The sequence below is a fragment of the Dreissena polymorpha genome, chromosome 8 (assembly GCF_020536995.1).
Source record: "Dreissena polymorpha isolate Duluth1 chromosome 8, UMN_Dpol_1.0, whole genome shotgun sequence".
In the NCBI taxonomy this organism is placed as follows: domain Eukaryota; kingdom Metazoa; phylum Mollusca; class Bivalvia; order Myida; family Dreissenidae; genus Dreissena; species Dreissena polymorpha.
The window spans coordinates 37252760-37277869 of NC_068362.1; the positions used below are offsets into that span (position 1 = coordinate 37252760).

General features: G+C 33.6%; 2 protein-coding genes and 1 long non-coding RNA gene across 16 annotated transcripts in view; 1 reads left to right on the plus strand and 2 right to left on the minus strand.

The window, feature by feature from the left end:
* LOC127841134 (uncharacterized protein CXorf38 homolog) overlaps positions 1-25110 on the plus strand; it is a 335137-nt gene that overhangs the window by 214870 nt on the left and 95157 nt on the right. For 4 of the 10 annotated variants that reach the window (XM_052369716.1, XM_052369717.1, XM_052369729.1 and 1 more), the window contains exon 2: positions 20041-20728. The exons of 3 other annotated variants lie outside the window; for them this stretch is intronic. In XM_052369716.1, coding sequence (XP_052225676.1) covers positions 20153-20728 — 576 coding nt within the window. In that variant the 5' untranslated portion in view covers positions 20041-20152. Of the gene's footprint in view, positions 1-20040; positions 20729-20964; positions 21124-25110 lie in introns of all 10 variants that reach the window. 3 more of the 10 variants (XM_052369725.1, XM_052369727.1, XM_052369720.1) reach the window with 3 other exon arrangements.
* The window catches only part of LOC127841140 (zinc finger protein 600-like), a 188286-nt gene that overhangs the window by 120567 nt on the left and 42609 nt on the right, over positions 1-25110 (minus strand). The window lies entirely within an intron of this gene.
* LOC127841154 (uncharacterized) lies at positions 11727-14305 on the minus strand. Its single transcript, XR_008030738.1, has 3 exons — positions 14017-14305; positions 12669-12855; positions 11727-12253 (listed from the first exon to the last, which is right to left on the minus strand). It is a non-coding gene; the product is annotated as an uncharacterized LOC127841154 (long non-coding RNA).

Here is a 25110-nt window from a genome sequence, read left to right on the forward strand (position 1 = left end):
GAGCACCGGATAATTGGTGAAAAAATAAATTACTGTTCTTTACTAAAGCCTGGAAACACGGATCAGGATAATATGAACATTCAAGTGATATATATATATATATTGATACATATAAAGAATCATACGTCTTTCTCAACACGTTGTATCAATAAAATGTGCATATCGTGTGTGCAGACAGTGTGCTCTAAAATGGTTCTTGTACGCATATGCGTAGTTAAATCGCATTTGATCACATGTATATTGACAATGTTTTTTATTCTAACTCAAAAAATACTTATGGCAACAAAAAGAAACATAGTTGAGATTATACGATTTTTGTCGAGCCTGCTTGTAGAAAGTTTGATTTATAAACACAATGGTCGCGAGTGCGTGCGACCGCGCGTTTCAGTTTCAATACCAACTAATCAACTGCCGCTTTCAAAAGAGTTATGTTGCCTTTTTCAACAAGAACCAAGCTCAGAATTAGAATTAAGATTTTTTGCTACCGTATTCACATGAATACAATCAAAAAGATGCAATGTTTGCTTATACTATACGGATGCCGTATTGTGTAGTAGCTTGTTAAGAACTACTGTTTCAAGTTCTACCCATATTTGTTAGGCACCAATAAATAATTATAGGTATTGGTGGAGTCTAGCGATAGCATAGATCACGTGACATTAACGTCACGCACCACTTGTTTCCTTAATTAATATCAATGATATAAATCTTTATTAAATGTTGGGGTACAACTTTTTGCTGAAGTTTTAAACCTGTAATAATAAGACCCCTCTGAGGAGTAGTGGAAACCAAGTCAATAGGATGACCACCCTGGAGGTAAACGGGTTACAGTTATGCTTGGAACCTGACAACATAAGTAACGTTTAATTCCTACCTGTGTTGGTTTCTACGAGCCATTCAATCGATTATAATCCCTTTTAATTTGTATGGAAGGTTCTTAGGCGGAGACCTAAGCTTTTATGTATAGTGTAGTGATGTATGTATTGACCTGTATTGTATTTAATAAGAGACGAGCGGTTGTTGATTTGAACTTTACTCCTTACAATCTTTATGGAGTTTCATAATTCCCATTAAAATGACATGTAACATATGTTTGCTTGCCCAACAATATCCAGTTATTATCGTGGTTGTAAAGGCACTAACGTCTACAATTTGAAGCGAATGGGAACTTAAAAGGACCCATATTAATACATGGATGAAGATTCCATCGGTATTCAGCTTAAAATATACGTCCTCAACGATAAAAATGTGTCTTTAGAGCAGTTGGTTGACATTTATAATTCTGATCAAATAGAAATAAATATTTATTTATTAATTTTGGATTGAAATTGATAAATTGATTGTTGAATTATTTTAGCTTAAAGTTTGTTTTTAGATTGAGTCAAAGTGTGACATCTTTATTTTTTAGAGATATTTCTCACTGAATGATTATTGATTGAATCAAGGATTCCTTCACATAAAATGTTATGTATAGGCTCATCTTCCAAAATTGGACGTTGCTATATGATCTAGAGATGAATCAAGTAATAAATAATGTATTGATGCTTAAGGAGGACCGTTCAGTATAGTTCTTAATCATATTTAGTGATTTGGAATTCGACGGTATTTATCTTATTATAGTTAACGTATACCCGTTTGAATATATTGCTAATAAAATCAATTTATAAGTAAATTTTTCTACTTGCATCTAGCTTATGGATGAATACATTCGGTACACATTGTGTTCTTTTAAGGTGGCGTTAACAAAGAATAACAATGGCGGGTCTTGCAGATGTATTCTCTGAACAAAAAAGAACTAATTGGCTGAAGGCGTGTCTTGGACTTAACATAGCAAAACATGCTTTAGAGGTGTTCGTTGACCGAGAGATGAAGGACGCCCAGTCTGTGGCTAATTTCATATTTTGTCTAATTATAAAGCTCCTTAAATCGGCAAAAACGCTCATTGTCGGACGTGTGTACCTAATATACTCCACAACTAGAGTTGTCCCATGAATGACACATATGTCGATGTATATTTCGCGTTCAAGTCATCAGTATCGGACATTTCAGAAAATGTTTCAGAGTCAATGATTAAACTCGCGGTCTTTCGCTGCTGTTTACGGAAGCTTAGCGGGCTTAACAGTTAAGGAATTGATCAGAACAGATGATCTGTCATTCCATAATTATTTTCAATACGGTATTTGAAAGCGCAATATGAACAATTCGTTCAATCGCTTTTGCCTAAAGTTAGACCTATCTGAATGAATAAAAAGAAAGTGTTATTGGTATGCGATGGATTGAAGCATCCAATCCGAAATTGAAAACTTATCCATTTAAGAACATGGCGGAAATTATCGGTCTCTTGAAGGAAACAATACACATTTATATGATGATTTTACCTCATTTTAGAACATGCAATAAAATCAATAACATCGTTAATGAATGCCTCATTTGCAATATATCTTCCACAGGTCCAAATGTGTAACAATGACAGCTAAAAAGGTACCCCAAAACGAATTTTTCACAAACATTGACAGTTAAAATTATCATAGTTATAATTGGTTTGTGAATAATAAAGTAGTGATGAGCAATGACAATTCGTTGCTTCTAAATTACAGCAATTCTTACAGAATATTTTGAAAACATATTGATGATTTTCTCTGTTTGAACAAATTTAAATGAGTGTTGAATCATGCGAGTATAAGAGGAAAGAAAGCAATCGTCAGTGGTCAAGACTAATTTTAGAGGTAAAAAGACTGTATGTCTAAAGATCTCCATTTTTCTCGTGTGTCCCCACTTTTTTTAAACTGGAAGGGCTGAAGTTTCGAAATTCCAAAACCAAGACATAATAATGTTGGCATAAAAGTAAACTTCGAGACTTTTCTAACGTAACACTTTTCAAACATGACTATATAAATTTTTACATGCAAATTTGTTTACTACATTCTGAGCAAGCTCACCACAAAATAATGCATCGGTGATGATCGGGCGCTTTATTACGTGGGGTATGTTTAGTTTAATATTTTTGCACCTGGAAATGGTGAAACGTTAAAGTTTAAAAAGTATTGCGTTAGAAAAGTCTTCATGTGTATGTGCACAAAACACATGTAAACTAGAGGAAAAGTGTGGTTTGTCACTGACTACCATGATATGACTTATATACTGTTGGAAATTGCGAACAATCCAACTAACAAAATAAAAGACAATAACACACATATGAAATGTTAAAACGCATTACACATTCTCTTTTTAAATTACGTTATAGTGTCACATTGAAGTTAATAATCCAACTAAACAAAACAAAAGACAATAACACACACATGTGAAATGTTAAAACGCATTACACATTCTTTTTTTTTCAATTTAGTTATAGTGTCACATTGAAGTTAATAAAGTGATTATCTGATGCATGTTATCTTTTTTACCAAGTTTATTATCTTCGATATGTTAATATCAACAAAAAAGGTGACGGTCGTTATTGTTTCTATTTATTTTACGAGCCTGATACAAGCCCTCTTTACTTGAATACCAATCTTTTTTAACGCTGTCATAATAGTAATACAATAATTTATAATAATATATTTGTGATGCCGTCATAGCAATAACAAACTGTGTAATATAATGTTTGATATACCGTTATAATAGCAATAGCATAAGTGGCAATTTTCATGTTATTTTGTTTACTTTATTTGTCCCGATGAGATGAGAAAATGGGGTCAGCATATTTTAAGTTTGTATAATATTCCTTAGCTATAATAAGTATCTCATTGAGATATAAACTGTACATTTTACTTTCCTGTTTTATCGCATTCGATTTCAATAGGAAAGGGAGATTACTGTCTACATGAGCATGCAAAACTGGGAATCCAGATTCCTATCCCCGGGACGTGTCTACTTGAATTTTATTGTCGTTTTATTAATTCATGTTACTGTTAAATACAACACAATACTTCGCCAGATCACATGTACAAGTATAATTTTAATATTGTTTTGTATTGTAAAGATCTGTAGAATTCAACATAATGAATTCATTCAATTGATCAATCGACAGGAAATAAATCATATTGAAAACCATTCAGGCAATAATTAAACATGAGGCCAACAAATAACGAAATTATAAGTATTTATTGCACCGACAGCAAACCTGTGTCAGTTGAGCATATCGTGTGAAAAAACTACTTTAAGCAATCTTAAATATCAAAATCTTTAACTAATCAAGTTGATTTCTGATGACAAAAATCCAGATGTATAAGAATACTCGACTTAATAGTTTACTTAAGATATACAAACGGATTAAACTATTAAAGAAAACGATTCTTATTTAACGGTTACAATAAAATATAATGTTTTAAAACATTTATGTTAATTTAATGATATAAGCTTTCAAATGATACGTTACATATACTGCCTGTGAGGTACATATATTTCATAGCAGTATAAGAACAAAACAGTTTAATTTGTTTTCGTTGTTTGTGTAAAAAATAGTATGTTTTTGTTTTATTACGTCTCTGTTATTTTATTTACGAAACGGTTCAAACAATTTAAGTATGGAACAAATTCAATTTGCAGTACCAATGATAAGTAAAGAGTCCTATTCAACAAAACAAAACTGTTAACATTAAAATAATACCAATATTAAACTGTGGCACGATTGTGCCTATTTTGTTAACAGACCGATCAAATTTCGTGTCATTTTGTTTGTATAATGAAATCACCAATACATGACCAAAACGGTTACAGGGGCATAAATACGATTGGCAAATATATCGATTTTAATTGTTGTATTGACATACACGTTTGCTCACTTTAGTTCCATTCACAGTGGTCCTAGATACTAACGGATACAAGTAAGATATTATTTGATATATTTATTTTAATGTTATCCATTTTTTAAATATAATACGTTAATTGCAAATGAAAATATTGTATCACTGTGTATATAATGCTTGTATATATTTATGGGTTATTTATGTATCAGCATGTTGAAACGGTCAATTAATAAATGTTGATTTTATGTTGGAATAATATAACATGAGCTTTCTATGTTTTTTGTGTGTTTTTTTGTAAATGTTTACTGAACATTGCGATTCATATCGTTCTATTAAAAAACTGGATACAATTTTATTGGCGAATATTATCAGTTTAGGCTAAAAAAAACAGCAATATTTCAATTAAAAATGATGTCCAGGTAATGCGATTGGCAGAATTTAGTTTACTCACCGATAATGTTCTTTAATATATTCAACGTGATTTTATTTGAAATCTCAGCATTACTGAAAACAAAAGAGATTTTGAAATAATTTGTATTGCTACTAATATTCATTTAAACAATCCTATAAAACGATTTCAACATAAACAAGAAACTTCACCATACAATACATATAATTTAATAATATTCGTTGCATTCAACTGCAGAAATGATATATTTAACATAAATATATTGTTTTTCTCGGTATTTACTTCTAAGCAACATTTTTCAATATAAGTAAGTATCCATTTTAAAGACTTATTTGTAACTCCTCAGCTGTTTGTCCTATGTCCGAATGTCAAAGGCGAAGAATAAAATGACTTAAAAAACTAAAATAAATTAATACTGAAGCAGCCATCCGTACTGTAATAAGAATACGGTTAAATGCCTTTTAAAAAGGCACATATTAACCGCGGAAATGTTTTCATAGCATATATTCAACTTAAAAAATGTTCTGTTAAAATGGCGTCGATAGTGCAAACACTGGACCGGAAACTAAACTGTATATCAGTACTTGTTTCTTCGGCCTAATTTTCAACACGCTTTGCCAGTACGTATACGTATTAATTATAATTTCATTCAGTGAATTATTAAGCGGAGATTTGTTAGGTTTTAAACGTTTAATTGCCATCAAAATTTCGTCCGTCGTAATAGCATCATTTAAGAATATAAAAGTTTGGTCATTTACTTTGAAATCATTGGCATCATTAAAACATGCGACATTGTCTTAACAAGTAGCCTTTAAGGATATAAAATACATATGAACATTATTATCGGATTTCATTAAGTTTCATTCGGCTATATCCAGTATTATATTTCGCTCGAAAATGATTTTATTTTGGTTTTTGTTTTTGAAGAATGCTTAACTCACACGATTTAATATTTTTTTCTTTGCCGTATGGGTATTCAAAATATAATGTATAACCCGTCAACAATTGAGCTCATGTTCTTCAGACCATTTTAGCATGAACGCTCCATTACCGATGTACCGTTTGACGAATTATCTACGTGTAGTGAGTTTACATCAATGTCAAAGTAAACGGGCGCTGTGTTGCTGAACGTGCTAAATGGCAAAACATAGAAACAATTTATAAGCGAATTATTCTTGTCGCTCACAACCGAGAAGGCTTTTATTGTACTACATGGCTATTTACTAAAATGTGTACACCAACCAGCATCGCCGATTCGACCGTTAGAAATTCGTAACGAGGCCGCTTTGTTAAAATCGAGTAATCGATTTCACGTGTATTACATTCCTCGTCTACTGAGGCTCGGTGTCTGGAAATATCTGGTGCAATTGCACTACTTATAGCATCGAATGGAATATAATGATTACCAGTTCTAACACTCCAAACACCTGCAATAAGTAAACTACTATACTGATCGTTATAAAACACATCGTTATAAAACAGCAAATAGGTAGCTATCGACATTATTAGCAATGGGTGAAATAGGTAGCTATCGACATTATTGGCAATGGGTAAATCTTAAGACCATAATTCATGCCCACATAAGTAAATATTGGAATTTAATGAGAATAATATGGTATAAATTTTAAGCCGAAGTATAGTATCTACATTATTTTTTACGATCGACAAACTACGAGACAATTTTTCATTTAAATAAACAATAATACAATTATATTGGCTTTGTTCGTTTATCCATCAATCCAAAATTACCCGTTTCGTCTGACTTGAATACTGCATATAACAAAGCGTTTATATATGCATGGACTATATAGACGCAAAAATTCACCACATCCAAACTACCTGATCATATTCAGCCATTGACCTTATTTCGGACTTAACACAAATTCAGAACGTAAAAATTACTGTTAACACAAAATGACGGTTTCGCATAGTTTCAATTCCGCTTCTAATTAAGTTGTTATACTTGGTTGAATGTTTTAAATACACACTCATAACATACCCACATCACCTCAAATTATTTGGACATTGACATGAAGGCTTCAATTGGGAGCGTCGGCGTTAATTGAACGCAGCATCCTGTTTGTTAATTCGTTAAACTAGTTTGTGTCCGTAAAAGCATACTTTTAAGGCCCTTTATAACAAATATGCGAACCATTCAGAAGAAAAGAGACACACAAACCTCGTGAAATTTTAAAGGACGGTATTTCAAATGCGCATACATGTTTTTGTCTAATCTATAAGATGGGTGCATTGAGGTCTCGTTTATATCTTCACTTTCCACATTTGATCATATTTAAATTTAATTTAAAGCACACACTGACAGTATTGATTTCCCAACTGGCAATCGTACATTTGTGTGTAGACAAACATTTTTCAATCTGGAAATATTTTTTATGTCGTGAGCATTTCAAACAACGTTGTTAAAGTAGGATCGACATTTGGGCAGCGTGTTTCTTCTCAAGAAATAGCAACTTTTACACACGACGTATTTTAATGCAAATGAATTCATATTTAATACTTTTTTATTCGTCAGGATTTAACGGTGTGAACCTAAATATAGGCCAACCGTTTACCCTTTTTATTTTGGTGATATCCATTTTTTTTTGCTTGTAAGCATATGACTTATGCATCGGTTTTATTTTTGCATAGACCCTGATTTTTCCACTGTATCAATTTTCTGAAATACAGAGAGACATTACCTTATAGGCTTTCAAGTCAAATAATTCCTGCCGTCATCTATTTTCGCGATGGAAAATCAAAGACCGCTGGAGCAACATAGGCACTTCTACCAACGCTACATGACACGTAGATGCATTCCTCAATAAAAAATACGACAAGAAATTTATTATTTTGTAGGTAATGGTACTCTATCTCCTTGCATTATATGATTTTCTACGATCAAAATACGTCTGTTTGCCTCCCTGTGTGACACTTCCTGTTTCCCATAATGCATTGCAAATTGAAAATTGCTCTAGATGTTGTTAACAAAATCTTAAAAAAGATAACCCATCTAAATTATTTGCGTACTTCCGGTTTACAATATCGAATAAGATTAGTTTCGAATTAACTTCTTCAATGAACCCAATATCCTATAGTTAATATTATCCCTTTTCATAAATAAACAATTGTTTAAAAGTTTAATTTTTTCACAACATGAACGGCCGCGTTTCTTTTGTCGACAACTATACATGTCTGTGTGACGTCACTGCTTTCGTCAATACGTCATTAAGAAGTGAAAATTGAAACTGACATACTCTGGTGGATGTTTACATTGTTGAAATTTAATAAATTAATGGAATGCACTCGATTGGTAAGTAATTATTCAATTAAAATATTGCGTTTGGTTACATAAAACATCAATCTATAATTATATTGCTAAAGATTACCTTTGATAGCATGGGAGCTGTTTTCGGCACATACAAAATTTCGCCGATTTTAAATTTAAGGTCATTATGATTAATATTCAGTCAAACTAATGGAACATAAAAGTTATCATTTTATTAAGTTTTGGAGTTATTTCTTGAGTATATTCTACGTGATTATTCTAAAGACCCTTTCTTTTGTGATGTTTAAGTTACGTTGTGATTGTAAACAATATTGCATCTCCGACTCATACTCGATCATTTTTGTACCAAACTGTTTCAAACTGTAAAAAATCAAACTGTGCTTACATACACATTGGAAATAGACTAATTCATATGTACATTTTATGGATTCTCTTTGATTTTCTTTTAGAAGCTGCTCTGTCAAATGCTGGACTTCACACATTCCATGCAGCATTCTGCTGAGCAAAACTGACTGCGTGCTTTGTACTCAACAACAAAGCAATTCTGGCCCTATAAAGCTTGACCGGGACTGAAACATTAGCAATTGTGACTCTGTAATGTTCAACGTTAGTGGACTGTAAAGAAACTGCAATTATTGTGAAGAGACTCTGTATGTCTGTAAGCAAAAAGAATATACAATATAACAAATATCAGGTGTGAAAACAATGTGAAAGAGTAGTGAAATTAACAATTTGCAATCAGGCATGTCAAATGAATGTCAAATAATGCTGACACTTTGAAAAAATTGCAAATAAGCGAAAAGCAGAAGTTTAGTCTTGTCAACTGTCTCTTTTTAATTTTTTGAAGACCATATAAGAAGCGAAAGTGTAGGATACGGTATTCATTTTATTTGATGACTGCTTGTTATAATTTCTTCATAGAAGGCGTACTGGATGAGTGGAGTATTTTTTTTGGTTCTCCATTTTTTATGAAGTCAACTCATTGACATTTAGTGCCATGACTGAGCGTGTTTTTGAACTAGCAAACGCGTGGTAGGAACTTATCCAAATATATGCAAACTCATAACAGTATGTCTAATACTATATGTGTTGAGTGCACAGAAACAAGGGCGAGAAGATAAGGGTATAAATGAACATACTGAATGTGTTATTTTGTTTATGAGCTTGAACATACAAAAACTTGACTTTAATCAATTGGGATGAACATGCAGTTTAATAATCGGGTTGTTATTTTATAATCATATTCATGTGGAAACTGCCTCATTCACATGCAATACGCAGCTGCTGTCTGTATGTTTAATGCCACATTCCATAATGACTGAATATCTTTACTTTCAAAACATGAAAATGAATTAAATGAAATGAAAATAAACGATATAATGAAATTAAATTCAGGTGAAAAATATTTGATTATATTGTATTTAAATATGGTTTGGTAAATTATTTACTGGTAAAACAATTCTTGTTGATAACAGTAAATTCGTGATAATAAGTATGTTGTTGTTTATTTTATGTCTCACACATAAAGTGACAGGTACACTCATATATTTAGCGTTAAGCTTATGATGTGGGTCTTCATCATAAATCTTAATTTTTGCTACTAGTATTTTCTCCTTAGCACCAACCGGGTTATGTTCAATCTGTGTATGCCATAAGCGATAGTTTTTACCAACTGTTAATTCCTGAGGATTCAGAAAAATACAATAAGTTTACCACATTTCATGACATAAGCTCTAACAGTGCGGAAGATATGCAAAGAGTACTGTGTCCAAAGTCAAAGGTGATATTTCTGGTCTGTGTAATTTTGCGCAGTGAATGAGGTCTATGCACTTCTTTCAAGATAGATGCAAACACTCCCGCAAGCATTGTTGCATTTATATGTTTATTAACATTAATTAAGTTTTTCATTTACATATGCAGGGGATACATTTACGATATCGATGATTTAGACATGGGACCAAAATAATGAAGTGCGGCACCTTTCTTTTTTATGCTTAATTAAATAAAATCGTTTTAGAAATAATCTCGCCCTAAAACATAAATGGCATCCCTGCATATGGAAAACATCAATAAAACACAGTTTCGCGCTTTTTTATAGTTTTTTTTTAAATTCTAATATTGTTTTTAAAAGTAAACAAAAAATGAAATACATGTTTAAGAGTTTGAAAACAGTACAAGGGGTTACTATACATAAAGCATAGCTTCCTAAACTTGTTTAAGATTAAAACAAATTATATTTTATTGCTTTGCTAAATTACATATTGTTTTGTAAAGAAATTGAATGTTTTGTTGCATGATAATTTGCAGACATATATAACCCGTGTTATCTTTAACAAACATCAAATAAGCTTTTGCCCGTAAATTAGGTAGCACCTATTATCATATTAATGACGTCTTTTAAAAGACGTAAAAATGACGTCGTTATAACGTAACACTATAAAAACGTCTGAGAAAATTGTAAAATAAACGTCTTTTCAACGTCTTTTTAGCAACATGATAATGACGTCTTTTTAAAAACGTCGAAAAGACGTGTTTTTGCGATATAATAATGACGTCTTTTAAAAGACGTCGAAAAGACGTCCTTTAAACGTTACTGTATTAAGTCAAAAAGTCAAAGTCAATTGCTTACCCGGCAAGCACATAACGTTATTACAACATTGTGATTTGGTTGCATTTTGGTCACTACAAATGTCACAAATACACGGTTTAATAGGTCTATTATAACGACGGTGCGTTTTGTATTTTATACCATAAAAATTATCGTATTTGACGTGATATTTAATGCCGTGACGTTTCTCGAACTGTACATTTTAATATCATCCTGATTGCGATTTACGATATATAATAGTTACTAGACATTAATACGCTACAGTTCGACTGACGTACCCGTTTCTAAATTGAGACAATTAGTGCAAATCATAATTCTAAAAGTAGCTCACTTTGGAATCCCTGATTTATTTGACTCATAACCTATATTTATTATGCCACGACAGCGCATTTATGTTGGAGACGCTGACATGATATTTTCAAGTGTTATCGGATCGGACCCATCCGATAACATTTTTAAGCTCCGCCCATCAATATCCGTTTTAAAACTCCGCCCATATTTGGTTTACTCAATGATTTTTTTTAGCGTTCCATGTTTTAGCCCCGCCCATTCTGAGAACTACTTTTTTGTAGGCGTGGTATGTCGCTCCTTTGATTTAAATGGAAACAAACAGCGATTCATATTTTATTCAGAAGTTATAACATACATAAACAATAAAAAAAATTTTTAAACAAAACTAACACTTTATTAAGTATATATCTATAGGGAAATATAAATTAAATGAGCATTAATCAATGGAAAAAAATTAAACAAATACAAATGTGCACCGCTAGCCTACCATTCATTGGCTGCAGATGAACACAATTTAAAACAGTAATGATAAACATTTAAAACGTAACACAAATATACTTAACACGTTTTAAATAAAATATGACAGATTTGATCAAGTTAAAGAAGAATTTATGACAAATATTCACTAAACATTTCGTCTAAGATTATATAAAAAAATTAACTAATACTTTACAAATGCTTTCCTTTTTTGTGTCATTCTTATAAAAAGCAAGGCAAACAGGTGAATAGCATACACAAAGAATTAACATTGACAAAGTAAAATAATTAATACTTGATTGAGATGCTTTGCTAATGCCTGCCATGCCTAATAATACATGACAATTTCATTATTTTTAAGTGTCTGTAATCAAACTTTCACACAAAAAAATGATACTATCTCCACAACCAAACAGGAAATTTGTGTGGTCAACCTGAAAATAAAATAAAGATTCCTTTAGAAGAAAAAACATCATCAAACATTCATTGCATAACTGCTTTAAGCCTTTCAGTGCTTGAACCGAATTTTGAAGGCCTTTGCAAACAGTTTGGATCCAGATGAGACGCCACAAAACGTGGCGTCTTATCTGGATCCAAACTGTTTGCTATTCTTATAGTAATCTTTGAAAAAAAATGAAGAAAATGTTTATTTTACAAATTCAGCAGACGACATTTTAGCAGACGACAAATTTCCCAGCATGCAAAGGGTTAAAAATAAAAATCCAGATATATAATTTGCATTAAAATTGAAACTTTATAAATATAGTGACATATAGATTTATGACACGTTCAGATAAAACAATTACATAAATACTCTCAAAAATAAATTTGTCGACAAAAAAGTATTACCTTTCCGACAAATTAATTAGATGCGTTGATGTGAAGCTGTGCCGGGATGCAGTTGGGGGGGGGGGAATATCTCGAGTTGGTTGAGAGGCAGAGAAAGACTCGGACAAGTGCAACTGACAAGGGTAGAACTGTGCCGCCAAGAATTTTGGTAGATATCATCACCCATGGAATGTGTGGTCGCAACTTTCTGCCATTAAAAGAAAAACATTTCATATTATAATAAAATAAAACAAATCCAACAGGAGATAACAAAATGAAAATGTATAAACTCCACTTTATATAAAAATAATTAAGAATTTCTTTTAACTTAAAATATTTTTATTATGGCTTTTTTTGCTTATTAAGGGAATATGTGTTTGTTTTCCTAATTTGAGAAATTTGCGACTCAAATTTTCACAATTTAAAGAAGTTCGGGACTCAAATTTTCACAATTTAAAAAAAGTTTGCAACTCATTTTTTCACAATGTTGATCTGTGGGCGACACAATTTTGAAAAGTTTTCGACACATGTTTTCAAAAAAAAGTTGCACAGCGCGCAACTCATTTGTTCACAGTTTTCAACAGTGAATTTTTTTATGAACAGTGCGTGACTCAATTTGTTCACAATTTTGAACAGTGTGCAACTCATTTTTTAAAATTGTGAACAGTGCGCGACTCATTTTTCCACCATGTTGAATAAACAGTGCCCGACTCCTTTTTTTTCCAAATTTTGAACAGTGCGCGACTCATTTTTACAAATTTTGAACAATGCGCAACTCATGTGTTTTCACAATTTAAGAGTTTGTGACTTATTTTTTTGTAATTTTGAATGAACAGTGTCCCACAAAATTGTCCCCCATTTTTGAACAGTGCGCAAATGATTATTCCAAATTTTGTACAGCGCGTGACATGATTTTTTCACAATTTTGAACAGTGCGCAACTCATTTTTCCACAACTTTGAATGAACAGTGCATGACTTATTTTTTTGCAAAAATTTGAACAGTGAGCAACTCATTTTACAAATTTTGTACAGCGTGTGACTCATTTTTTCAAAATTTTATTTATGAAAAGTGTGCGACTCATTTTTCCACAATTTCGAAATCATAATGAACAGTGGGCAACTAATGTTTCCCACAATTTTGAACAGTGCGCGACTCATTTTTTCAAATTTTGGTACAGTGCGTGTCTCATTTTTTCACAATTTCGAACAGTGCGCAACTCATTTTTCCACAATTTTGAATAAACAGTTCGCGACAGTAGAACAACTGGCACTGATCATTGGTTCATCAGCATGAGAATGGGTGTAAAAAAATGGCACTAATAATGAAACATGTGTGTTTAAGCATGCATACATAACAATGAAACTTACCAACCACTCGGCCAGGAAACATATGGTGCAGAAGCTGCGGGATTCAGCATGCTCTCCCACTGATATTATGCAGATCAGTAGTCAAACTGGCAGTCAACTTATGTTGGGATTTCCCAATTGTGAAGATATTAACCTCAGCAATCTCCAAACACAAACATGTTCATTTATTGTCAGTCAAACAGCAATTAATCCATCATGTCACCCTGACAGTCTCAAAACACGATGCAAAAACCAAAGCATTTTCGTTTTGTCTAACACACAGCTGGTAACGTCGCTGAATATTGCACAAAAGCAGCGGTCCTCGGATGTTTCGCCCCCAAGACGTTTCCGCCCTGGTCGATTCGCATCTGGTCGTTTCGCCCCCATATTAGCGGAACACTGGGTGTTGAGTAGTTTAATTGGTGACCATTATATAATCATCAAAGAAAGTACCCTGAAGCATTAGTCTTAAATTAACAATGTATTTCATTCCCTCATTATGTAAATGTGATAAAACAGGTGTTAGTTGCGGTAGGTATAGCGCTTACCATTTGTAGAAAACGAAATGTGAAAACATTTGGAGATCCGTATTAAAAAAAATAACAGTGCTGCTATATATTGTAATGTAAATAATTACGACTCATTCAGTTTATAAATGTGCTTTGCTGTAATTTATTATTGTGTGCTATGTATACTCGAATAAACTATGTGTTCTGTACTATTATATTCAAAAAATATTCATGTAGTGCAATTTCATATTTAATACAATACAATGTATAGAAATAAAGCATTTGGTTTCTTGTATGCGTGATATTCTATTAGTGTTAAACAATTTATTAAATTCAATTAAAAATGACTTTGTAAATGGAAATAATATTAAGAAAATGATGACATATTATAATGTTAAAGTCGTAAGACAAAATTAAACATCTTAACTGCGATAATTTCCATTTATTAACTTGACAGCTTACGCACAAAGTGGTGCTTGGGAAACAATCAATTATTGACACCCGCCTTCGATTGTCAATAAATAAACAAATCAGTTTTCTTTTAAAGTGCTCCCTAAATGGATATTAGATTAACAGTCTGAACAGGTGTTATAAACATGCCATTCAATGCGGACAGCTTATCTGTTAGAACATTGCCGCTAATCCGATGTTGTTGCGTAATGTTATTTTAACTATCAGATAAAGATCGTCGTGTATTCGCTTCACAGTAAAAATTATTTTATAAAATGTCGTTTTTTAGGGTTATTATTATTATTTATTTATTAATAATGAAATGATAACTCAACTTGTTCTATTATGTACTTGATTTACTAATAAAACGATATACATTTACTTATTATAAAAAAGTTATTATATAATCCATCACTACCTGCGTGCTTGCGGAAAACTATACGGACCGCCAGACATGGCGTAATGTACGCTGTCGAACTCACCTACCTGCGTGCCTGCGGAAAACTACTGAAATATCGAATGTGTTCATCGTGTTGTTTTAAATTGTTATTTTATGCCAAATAAATAAACAAATAGACTCTACGGACATTTCTTCGTGTTGTCATACGCTGTTATGTTAATGTACTTCATAAAATATATAAATAAAGAATGCTTTCATTGTCGTTTTAGGTAACTTAACTACTGAATTATCGTATGTGTTCATCGCGATGTTTTACACTGTTATTCTACGTTATTTTATGCCAAATAAATAAACAAATAGACTCTACGGACTTTTCTTTGTGTTGCTTATACGCTGTTGTGTTTATGTACTTCATAAAATATATAAATAAAGAATGCTTTCATTGCTTATACGCTGTTGTGTTTATGTACTTCATAAAATATATAAATAAAGAATGCTTTCATTGTCGTTTTAGGTAACTAAACTACTGAAATATCGTATGTGTTCATCACGTTGTTTTACACTGTTATTCTACGTTATTGTATGTCAAATGAATAAATAGGTCAGAAAAATTATTTCTTTTTAGTTTTTTGTTACTACTCTAGAGTCTAGATTATAAGTTTAATCATTGACGTGATAAATATCCTCTTATTAAAAATTATATAATGGTCACCAATTAAACTACTCAACTAGTGTTCCGCTAGTATGGGGGCGAAACGACCAGGTGCGAAACGACCAGGGCGGAAACGTCTTGGGGGCGAAATAACTAGGGTGCGAAAAAAAAAACTTGGGCGCGAAACGTCTGTAAATCAAAGCAGCTTCATTATGAAGTTCCAGCGACTCGAAATACACGTTCCCCACCCACTTTGATTTCGCACGTGAAGGCCTGTTTTTTGGGGAAAACTGTGAACATCTCACAACTAAACGTATATTACGGAGATGGAAAAGTTGAAAAATAAATCACTCTTATCACTTCCAAATTGCACACTACGTTTAAATCCCGTTCCATTTGATTATTGTATTTATTGTTTGAACTTTTCACTCTACACATTCGCTTTGAAAATAGCGGTTGGTGTGTACTCTTGGAAGTACATGTCGAATGTGTTATTGTAAAATATATATGGTATTGTGTTTTTAGTGCAGAAATTGTTCTTTTAAGTTTCGATTTCTCGCTTTAGTTTTTGTATTATGTGCGTTTAAATTTGATTGATTGTTGCTTACTTTCGAACTATTTTTTTATGTGTAAATATATATGCATAGACGCTAGCGGATGTAATCAGGTTGCTACTAATTTGCATATTTATCAATGAATTTAGCGGTTGTTTGTTTTTGTTCGTTTTGTGAATATTTTCTTATTTACTTTAAAATGTGGCATAATAAATAGAATATATGGTTGGTGACTTTTGATATCATGTGATATAAGACTCGTCCGATATGGCGTGTGAAAAGGCTCGGCAAGCCTCGCATTTTCCTACGCCATATCAGACTCGTCTTATATCACATGATATCAAAAGTCACCAACCATATATTCTCTATATAACGACACCCAATGATACAGACTCAGAAAACAGTCGTTGTATTCATTCTTACATTTTAATTGAATGGCTGACATCTACAACCAACGGAAAAGCTGTATGACCGAACATGAGACTGCTTTAGTAAATGGTTTAAGTACCTGTTATCGAACAGAACCTATTCTCGGACGTTTTGTTTCGGTTCTTATTCACATGGGTAAAAGTGTGCATGACGTCACATCGATAAACAAATGGTTGTTCATGAAGTTCATGACCTACTTGCCAACTTAGCTTGAAACCAATGCGCCGAAAACAGGTTAAAGGAATGCGTTTATTTTTTTTTACACGGTTTTATGTGTTGAATGCTATTACTTTTAGAATTCATTTATCAAAACGTACATTTACTCACCAAAAAGCATATTTCCGTTTGCTATTTTGATTGCAGCAGACGCACATTTTATCGCCGTGTCCGGGTCACGTGATAGTCATGTTACTTTGTATATACCGGAGTAGTATTTATGAAGTGTCCGGTAATAGGTCATGTTAACATCATCCATCATTTTGTTTTGTCTGCTATAGGTGACAATAATCAGGGAATCATTGTTATGAATTCTTGAATGATATTTGCTGGAAAACTTAACAGATAACTTTTTCAAAGATTGAACTGTTAGTCATTTGTAAAAACAAAATGTTTTTGTCATTTTAAGTGTTTCAATTTTAATGTTATTTAAGGTAAGTTCTTAGGTGTTTGATAACTGGTTCGTCCACCACACATTACGACTAAGAGCTATGACATTTCGCTCCATATTGTCCCCTTAACTTTGGGAGGCGTTAACTGAAAAAGTGGGAAAATGTGAGAAAAGTAAAATAGTTCTTCTTGTTTTATAAATTTGAATTTATATAAAAACGTCTAATGTTTAACAATCATAAATGTTAGACATTTAAGACAGTATCAAACATTTAATTAGAATTGCAAAATTAGAAATTAGAATTCTCTTGAGTCTAGATCTATATGTCTGTGCAGTATTATACATATAAAAAACTAGTTCATTCTAGTTTAATACTTCTTGTATACAAACCAACAAGCATATGTTATATCATTTCCGAAAATTTATATATTATGTATTATTCATTGAAGTATATGAAAATATGCCACAATATTGACATTGACGCAGATTTGTTTAAATTCATTAACACCAGTTCTAATTCTTATGATAATATAAAATGTGATACATCATGTTTTTTTCCCTTCTTTGAGACCCGTCGAATATCGGCCCTTTCCCCTAGACATCGGGCCTTTCCCCTAGACGTAATTATTCCCCAAACAATGAAATCTAACAAAAATATTTTCAAAACCTTTAATTATATTAGTTACTAGTAACCTGATCCAATGTAGAAAAAAGATGAATATTGAATAATTAAATTATCTGTTGCCAAGAATTTGTTTTTAAAACAGTAAAATATGTAAAAATTGATTATTTAAGACTCCGTATTTTCCACAAAATCTGGCCTTTCGCGCGATTTTTCCCCCTTAAAAAGGCCAGGCTCTTTCCCCAAAATCAGATTTAAAAAAACACGTACATTGTAATGGCTGTTGTGGCATGCCTTCTTATTAGTTAATGATGGTTTATATTAATATATAAGTATGTATTTATTAATTCAAGTCTCATCCATGTAAACATTTTATACATATGCAATTGGACATAAAACCACACATAACCATTCCTAATAGAATTATAAGAGACTGTATACATTGAACACATTTAATAGACGGTGCATGCACATACCCAACTTGATTTTAAAAGACTTGTGAAAGTTGCACAGTAATAGTAAATCTTTCATACACAGAGATATCTTAAATGTTTACATATCCCGGGTTTTCATGGGCCTGTCATTAAAATATTCAAAGCACATATTATTAGTCTCCCAAGGCCTGACCTGAAGTGTTAAAATAATCCTTAATACAATGCATTTGCAGAATAGTATATATTGATATGGTGGGCATGTACTAGTCATTATGTCTAAGGTGAACTGCATACTGAATTATATCTGAGCAGGGATATCCGCCTTCTGACATTACAACAATCCTAAAGTTTAAAGCTGCTACGTTCAGTTTAATGTTGTTTGTTTGCAAAACAAAATCTTGTTTATTATTTTTACATATTTCAACATTGATGTTCAAAGACAAGTCGACGGTATTTTACTATTGTGGATTACATTGTAAAACGTTTATTTCAATGGTTATATGAGTTTTGTTCGTTAAGAAAGTTCATTCGTATATAGATATTTTTGATAAGGAAGCCCTTTTCACACATTTAAAAGGATATATAATTGATAAATTATACGTATTGCTCTATAAATCCACGACATAAGGATTTACAGTAAAAACTTAAATGCAGATATAGCACTTACCTGCACCTTACATGCATCGATTTTCGCGCAAAATGCGGAGAGCGACATACGGAAAACCAACATGAAACTGCACAGTTGTACGTGTATGACAATTTACTACTTATTTAAAAAAAATAATTTTATGCAATATACTTTGACTTTACATGCTATTTAGTAGTAATGGAAATATTGCATATTAAATGCATCTGCAGATTCATGCAAACAAAACAGTTAATGACAATATACGTATTGTTAAACGTTTTTAAAATCGGGAGTAATTTTCACAATTAGGATCTGCTATGATTCTTCAATGAATTTATAAAACGTGTCCAAACAATACGCACTTTTGTTAAACATTGTTAAAAGCATTTATATACAATGAACATCGCGTACATGTTTGATGATTCATTCAAAATGTTTCGACATATTTCAGAATTCTCATCGTCATTGAATGTACTTTTACATTTTGATCTGTTCGCAAGAGTTCATGCTTACAATATTGATATAGGACTTAAACATTCTAATCACTATGCCGGACAAATCGTCAGGACATGGAACCTCATTGTTAGGAAAATTATAATAATGCATATACATGGGCTCGATTAAAGCCAACTAGTTTCACAAAAACATAACAGGCACGTTTCTTTTTTTTCAAACAACAAACGATACCATATGTACACTGTGTTTTATAAAATATAGTGCAATATGCTGTCACTATTCTTTTTTTTTCGTATGTTTTCAGGTTTGAAATGATTCATATATGATATTGAACTTGAAATTACAATGGCCTTCAGGAATTCAACGTGTCTGCAAGCATTGTGTGTATGAATTGGTTGGAGAATAATACGTGAACAATGGCGAGACTCGGGGATGTTTTCGGCGTCCAAGAAATGACGAACTGGTTGAAGACATGGCTGGCATTGAACATCACAAAGGATGGATTGCATGAGTTCGTTGACAGAGAAGTAAAACAGTTTCAAACAGGAATATATCATAACATCACGTCAACATTAGGTGTGTCGGCGAATACAACATGTACAGGCTGCTTGACTGCTAATATATTACCATGCCCCACGCAAGGGGTATGCAAGAAACGCGGGAGGAAATCATGTAAATCCATACACGACACACCTAGAAAACAGCATCGACCTTGTCCACTTAGCATTTGCGAGGCAGTTCGTGACCATATTAAGAACGATCATCGGTTCGATGGACCCTCGTGGAAAAACACCTGTGCTGAGCAATGGGCGTGCAATCACTGGCAAATTGGGAAATGTTTTATGCCCCCGGATGGATATATTGGAGTGACGTCTATTAGGGATACAGATTTCAACGGTGTCATTAGTGTAATGTTGAACTGTATACACTTTGATAACCTGATGTCATTTAGCATAGCACCGATGTCGGTTAGTCCGTGTCTTTTAACAAAGGTAACTATTTAACATAGCATGCATGGCTTTTAAAGAGAACAAACATTTTGTGTATGTAAATAATATGCATAGTAAAAACCCGATAGCTCCATGACTAAATTATTTCAAAATATGCCTTTTTAGTATGTTCAGACTATTATATATTGTTCTTTTGTGCACTATACATTCCATAGTAATTCCATATGCATATATACATATTATGCATATGTTTCCTTATTTGAAATAACGTTTTACAGGCACGTGACATTGGCAAAGCTGTCCGACATTCTCCATCGTGTGAAGTAACAGACTTTGACCTCAACGACTATTTTAATACACTAGAAACATTGCTCAAGGATTCAAAGACACTAGCAAACGACAGTAACGCACAAGATGCGGTCAGCAAGTTGATACTGGTAACACATATATTTGTTATGAATTTGAGTTTGTATAAAGTGAACTCAGTATTTAAAAAGCGAACGCGATATTGCAAAATAGTTGGCAATGTAATGCTGATGTGGGTATCGAATGATATGTTCAATCTTGTTTCTGATTTTTGCTGCATATTGAACAGCTTGTAAGTACAGTACAGAAAGCGTGTATTTGAACAAACGCCACACGTCGCGGTGTTCACCACACTGTAGCCAGCCCCCAAAACGACCTCCGATATGTGTGTTTGGGTCAGCCGTCACGGTGGCCGCTGGACGAAATACGAACACCGTGAAACATCGAAGACGGACATTATATTTTGCGGTGTTGACCGTGGCCGATTTACAAATAAATGTAGTTCAACAAAAATGTATACAGTCGTTAATCATAGTCATAAATATTATTTTGATTAGAACTGCAACAACCGTGAAAATTCTCTGTGTATTTGTTAATAAATTGCAAGTAGGTCACGTAGCATAACAAGATTACACATGGCTAAAAAAAGAAACTATTATTATTATTAAATTAAAACGCAAAGAGAACTCATTAACACGTATGGAAATAAGACTATAATGAGAATTAAATTGATTTAAATCCCATACATATTCTAGTCGTATAAACGTGTATATTTTCATTTAATAAATCGTCCATTTTTTCAGAATATTATAAATAATTTTTCGGAATACGCTTCTGAAATTAAATACGCTTGTAGATAGGCCGTTAATTTTTAACATTACTAAGTGCCCGATGCGCACACATCCCGGAACGTGATTTATACATATTCAATTGTAATACACTTTTATCGATTGGACATCAATTTCATCGTAACTTTAAATAGAAACATACCGGATGTTCACTCGACATTTTAGAAAAATGGCGGCCGAATATGTTTATGCAAATTTTTAACACTTGAATCGTTACTTGAGTAGATTCTTGGACTCAGAACCGGTTTATTTACCTTGGAATTTTCGAAGATATCACATCTTCTTCATCAGCTGATCACTGGTTCACTGACGTCACAGTCACATGACTGGTGAAGGGTCACGTGATACGAGGAGACTGTTATATATACGGGGTAGCTCGAGTCCATCGTCCCTGTTAAGTGATGGCCGCCACTGTTTGATCTCAATTGCTTCTTTCACTCAAGCATGCATCAACCAGAGCAGAGAAACCTACATGTACGAACGTTAATCGTTAGTTTAAGCAAGATTTTGATCTTGAAAATTGGAGTCGTGATTATACGACATTATGGGGTAATCGATAAAGTCTTTAAAAGTAGTAAGAATGCGGAAATCGTCGTAATAGTACGTATGTTATGGGGGAATAGCTAGAGTCTGGATAATACATGTACGTATTTATGTGCATGATGTGGGAAAGGGTTAAAGAACGCACAACATTGCGATGATCACGAGTGTTCTTAGTAACGATAACATGCAATCGCGGTGTTAACGGGTGTTCATCGAACACCGGGGGCAATAGGGTGTCCACCCCCGCGAAAAAACACCCTTCGGGAAAAGTGCACACCGCTGACAGGTGTTTTTGTTCAAGTGCACGCTTTCTGTACTGTATGCGCATAATTCTTAAAAGTGGCGCCTAAACAAACAAGAAAGAGAAAAAATAATAATTAGTAGTAGTAGTAGTAGTAGTAGTAGTAGTAGTAGTAGTAGTAGTAGTAGTAGTAGTAGTAGTAGTAGTAGTAGTAGTAGTAGTAGTAGTAGTAGTATAAGTAGTAGACGTAATAGTAATAGTAATAGTAGTAGTAGTAGTAGTAGTAGTAGTAGTAGTAGTAGTAGTAGTAGTAGTAGTAGTAGTAGTAGTAGTAGTAGTAGTAGTAGTAGAAGAAGAAGAAGTAGTAGTAGTAGAAGTAGAATAAGTAGTAGTAGTAGTAGTAGCAGGAGCAGTATATAGCATTTTATGAATTAAGTTATTAGCTAAGTATCTTTAATTTCACAATTTATTTTTCTAGTTACGAAATGAGAGCACCATTTCTTTGGCGGAAATGAGTCACCTGCTGAAAGATGCACACCAGACTTTAGGAAAGGCTGAAAACGTTACCAAGGAGCGCAAGGCACAAATGGAATCATACATGGAACAACTGAAGACAAAACTAGATGAGCACGCTGAAACACTTAAAGAAAATATTTCAGAACATGCAAATGCGTGCACAGTAGAAAGTAAAAGACTCTTTAATGAACATGCAAACACACGTACAGAAGAAAGTAAAATAAACTTAACGGAACATGTAAACACACTGGCAAAGAAGTCCATACAAGATATTCAAGGAGCTATCTCGTCGAAGAAAGAAAGCGACTATGAAAATAAAGTCGAAGGTAAAACTTGATATATTCAATAGAATATGTCTTTATTATACCCCCACACATGAAGTTAAGGATATAGGGTGGTTACCGATTTGCAAACGAAGAATCAAGAGTTGTGCCCCCATTGATTTAATTAATGAATTTCTCCATCCAGAGCTGTTTCATGATACATGCAACATCCAAGCACAAACAATGCAAGCTACATGCATCTGACGTTTTCTAAGAAATTTTAAACCTGGATGTTCATGTCATTTACGTAATCAAGAATGATCTGATATGAGTAGCCATACACAAATGTACAGATACCATGTCTGACATATCCGTTGTCCTGATACATACTTCACACTACCATGTCAGGCACACCCGCTGTATCTACACCGACTTCTTACTACCCTGTCTGGCACACCTGGTGTACTGATACTGACTTCCTACTACCATGCATGGCACACCTGTTATACTGACACAGACTCTGTTACCATGTCTAGACAACCTGCTGTACATACACTGACTGCCTACTACCATGTCTGCTTCACTGACACTGACTACATACTAACATGCCTGGCACGCTCTTTTTACTGATTCTGACTCTGGTACCATGTCTGGCCCACCTGCTGTACTGACACTGAATTTCAACTACCATGCCTGGCACACTCATTGTACTGAGACTGACTATTCTACCATGTCTGGCCCACCTACTGAATTGACACTGACTTCCTATAACCAAGTCAGGCTAACCCGCTGTACTGATACTGACTTTCTGCTGGCATGTCTGATACACCTTTGTACTGATACTGACTTTCTTCTACCTGTCTGGTACACCCTTTGTACTGATTCTGACTGCTACCATGTCTGGCCAACCTGCTGTACTGACACTGACGTCCTACTACCATGTCTGGAACACCCTTTGTACTGAAACTGACTTCCTATTACCATGTCTGGTACACCATTTATACTGATACTGACTCTTCTATTATATCAGGCCCACCTACTGTACTGACACTGACTTCCTAATACCATGTCTTGTACCCATTATACTGATACTTACATTCTGCTACCATGTCTGGTCCACATGCTGTACTGACACTGACCCTCCTCTACCATGTCTGGCCCACTTGCTTTACTGACACTGACTTCCTTCTACCATTTCTGGTACACTCTTTGTACTGATACTGACTTTCTGCTGCCATGTCTGGTACACGCTTTGTACTGATACTGACTTTCTTGTACCTTTCTGGTACACCCTTTGAACTGATACTGACTCTTCTACCATGTCTGGCCCGCCTGCTTTACTGACAATGACTTCCTACTACCATGTCAGGCACACTCGCTGTACAGATAGTGACTCTCTGCTACCATGTCTGGTACACCTTTTAAACTGAAACTGACTTCCTACTACCATGTCTGGCACACCTATTGTACTGATACTGACTTCCTACAACCATGTCTGCCACACGCATTGTACTGATACTGACACTCTGCTTACATGTCTGGCCCACCTGCTGTACTGACACTGACTTCCTACTACCATGCATGGCACGCCCATTGTACTGAAACTGACTTTCTGCTACCTAGTCTGGCTCTTGTTCTGTACTGATACTGACTCTGCTACCATGTCTGGTCCACCTGCTGTACTGACACTGACTTCCTACTATCATG